Source organism: Solea senegalensis, linkage group LG16 (genome assembly GCF_019176455.1).
Source record: "Solea senegalensis isolate Sse05_10M linkage group LG16, IFAPA_SoseM_1, whole genome shotgun sequence".
Lineage (NCBI taxonomy): Eukaryota > Metazoa > Chordata > Actinopteri > Pleuronectiformes > Soleidae > Solea > Solea senegalensis.
In genome coordinates, this window is record NC_058036.1 from 260,896 (window position 1) to 264,329 (window position 3,434).

Consider the following 3,434-nt stretch of genomic DNA (forward strand, 5'->3'; position numbering starts at 1 on the left):
TGTCATTTCTTCACTCTGCTACCGTTTCTTCTCTGTGGCAAACACTCACGACAACAGTGTCAGTGGTTACCATGGCAACGGGTGAGTGGGTGAGTGTTGACGGCAGTTTATTGTACACACACACACACACACACACACTTTAATTATTTACGGTTTCAAACTTTCAACTTAAATTTTTCCCCCTCTTAAACTTTAATCCTGGAAGATAAAATGTGAAGATTTCACTGTTTCATCATCATCATCATCATCATCAGGCTGGAAAAGAGAAAACTGATTTCGTGGAATGACCCTTTACTCTCAATTTAAACCTTCCCTTTTTTGGTTGTAGCGCACGCACGCACGCACGCTCGCGGCCTGACCGCGTTTCCGCGCGCCCTCACGATGCTGCTCCGTGTTTCTGTTTGTGTGTGTGTGTGTGTGTAAACAGAGCCTGTGTGTGTGTGTGCGTATTTTTTACACTGCAAAAAGTATGTGAGTTTGGAGTCAAGTTGAGACGCATCACGCGCTTATTATATGTATATATATATATATATATATATATATATATATATATATATATACACACACACATATGTATATTACTAATAATAATAATGTAATGTTTGTCTGAAAATGAGAAATAGTAATTATTTTCTTTGTGTTCTGACTCAAATAGAGTCAGCATATACACAATATATATAAAATAAATGAGCGGTGTCCGTTTATATTTTTGATGGTTAAATAAATTAATGTGAAATATACGTTCTCCTTTTATTCTGAAAGAATTTTTTTTTTACAATTTCTGGTACATTAATATTTCACATTTAAGAGAAATAAAAGAGAAATTTGTATTTATGAATTCTCTTTAATTATAATTTAATATTGTTTTTAATTTATTACATTTGTTAAACTGTAGTTTTTAAATGTTGAGTAAATCAAATCAAATAGAGGCGGATTCAAATGAAATAAAAAGACTTGTGTGTGTGTGTGTGTGTGTGTATGCGCGTGTCAGGGAATGTGTAAACAGACAAAAAAATGCAAACATTTAAATTTACAGGGAAAAAAAAGATGAAAATATTTTTGTCGACGTGAAGCCGCAAACTCTGTCACTTCTTGCAGCGCGTGCCTTCGCGCGTATTGTGTGTGTGTGCGCGCTGACTCAGGATTGGCCGGCAGCTGCTGTGTGTTTGTATAAAGCTGGCCTGTGGTTGGCTGAGCAGAGAAAAGCTCTGACCAATGTTTGTTCCGCTCTTCAGCGGCTGCGGCTTCATAATTAATTGCAGATATCTGTCTCCTATCGATGTGTGTGTACGTGTGTTGTGTGTGTGTGTGAGTGAGTGAGGGAGTGTGTGTGTGTGTTTTTGCCTCTTTCTCCCTAAACCGAACATGAAATAGTTTGTTGGGCTACACTTTTCCTTCCTCCTCTCTGTCCCCCCTTCTTTCCTTTCCTTCTCTTCTCTCCTCTCCTTCCTTCCTTCCTTCCCGTCCTGGTTCGCGGACGCACACGGACTCGCGGAGACCCAGCTGCGTTCGCCGCCGGTGATGTTGGACATGGGAGAGCGCAAAGAGGTGAAAATGATTCCAAAATCCTCCTTCACCATCAACAGTTTGGTTCCTGAGGCCGTGCAGAGCGACAACAACAACCAGCAGCAGCAGCAGCAGCAGCAGCAGCAGCAGCATCATCACAGCCAGCACCACCTGCACCACCATCACCACCACCACCACAACCAGAGCCAGAGCCAGAGCCAGAACCTCCACCAGAACCTCCACCTCCAGCAGCAGCGGGCCGCTGCCGGCGCGGACGAAGCCGAGCTGAAAGCGGCAGCCGCGGCTCCGCAGCAGCAGCAGCAGCAGCAGCAGCAGCAGCAAGAAGGAAAAGCGGAGGCGAAAAGTGACGCGTCGACTCTCCTGCAGGAGAAGATCAGCGCCGAGGAGAAGCAGCAGCAGCAGCAGGAGCAGGAGGAGAAGAAGGACAGCGGCAAAGACGGAGGAGGAGGAGACGCCGCGGGGAAGGAGGGAGAGAAGAAGAGCGGCAAGTACGAAAAACCTCCGTTCAGCTACAACGCGCTCATCATGATGGCGATCAGACAAAGTCCCGAGAAGCGGCTCACGCTCAACGGCATCTACGAGTTCATCATGAAGAACTTCCCGTACTACCGCGAGAACAAGCAGGGCTGGCAGAACTCCATCCGGCACAACCTCAGCCTCAATAAGTGCTTCGTCAAAGTTCCGCGTCACTACGACGACCCGGGCAAAGGGAACTACTGGATGCTGGACCCGAGCAGCGACGACGTCTTCATCGGCGGGACCACCGGTAAGCTGCGCCGCCGCTCCACCACCTCCCGGGCCAAGCTGGCCTTCAAGCGCGGGGCCCGCCTCACTTCCGGCCTGACCTTCATGGACCGCGCGGGCTCCCTGTACTGGCCCATGTCTCCCTTCCTGTCCCTGCACCACCCGCGGCCCGGCGGCGCGCTCAGCTACAACGGCGCGTCCCCGGGTTACCCGGGTCACCCCATGTCCTACAGCACCATGCTGACCCAGAACATGGCCAACAGCCACTCGTCGTTCCCGCCCTCTAACGGGCTGAGCATGGAGCGGCTGGTCGGCGGGGATCTGCCCTACGCCACGCACCACCTGACCGCCGCGGCCCTCGCGGCCTCCGCGGTTCCCTGCGGCCTCTCGGTGCCCTGCTCTGGGGCCACGTACTCCCTCAACCCGTGCTCGGTGAACCTGCTGGCGGGACAGACCAGTTACTTTTTCCCGCACGTGCCGCACCCGTCCATGAGCGCGCAGAGCGGCGGCGGCGGCAGCGGCGGCGGCGGCGGCGGCGTCTCCCTGCAGGCCGCAGCCCGGGCCGCGGCCTCCGGTTCCCCGCAGGCTCCGTCCTCGTCCTCGCTGCCCTGCAGTGACTCTCTGCGGCCGCCGCTGTCCGCCGCTCTGCCCGCCTTCTCCTCAGGACTGTCCGCGGGTCTGTCCGATTATTTCACCCACCAGAACCAGGGATCCACGTCCAACCCGCTCATCCACTAACACACACCGGAACCACGTGACCCCGACCTGACCCCGTCCACCTGAACCTCACCCCTCCATCCCTCCCTCATCCTCTCATCTTCCCGCCCTGAAGGAGTGAAAATCTTTAAAAAACAAACTCTGGAACATTTTACACTGAACTTTAAAGTTGTAAAACAAACAAACAAACAAACAAACAAACACAAAATTACGAAATTATTATAAACGACCTGCTTTAGAAAAAAGAGGAGAGACTTAAAAAGAGAGGAAGCAGCAGCTCTGACGTTTCCAGGTATTTTTTAATATTATTATTATTATTATTATTATTATTATTGTTGTTCTTATCATCACTGCTTCTTCTTCTTCTTCTTCTTCTGCAGTTTTAATGTGTGTGAACATAAACGTCTGTTTTAAATGTCGTGAAACAGAGAGAATGATGAAGCTTC

The 3,434-nt window shown here is 50.0% G+C and overlaps 1 protein-coding gene across 1 annotated transcript; it reads left to right on the plus strand.

Annotated features, from left to right (window-relative positions):
- Positions 1-1,189: 1,189 nt before the first annotated feature.
- Positions 1,190-3,191, plus strand: LOC122782611 (forkhead box protein G1-like). The gene is given in 3 exon segments (XM_044047028.1): positions 1,190-1,702; positions 1,705-1,937; positions 1,939-3,191. Coding segments are annotated over 3 exon segments (1,485 nt in total). The 5' UTR covers positions 1,190-1,521; the 3' UTR covers positions 3,010-3,191.
- Positions 3,192-3,434: the final 243 nt, after the last annotated feature.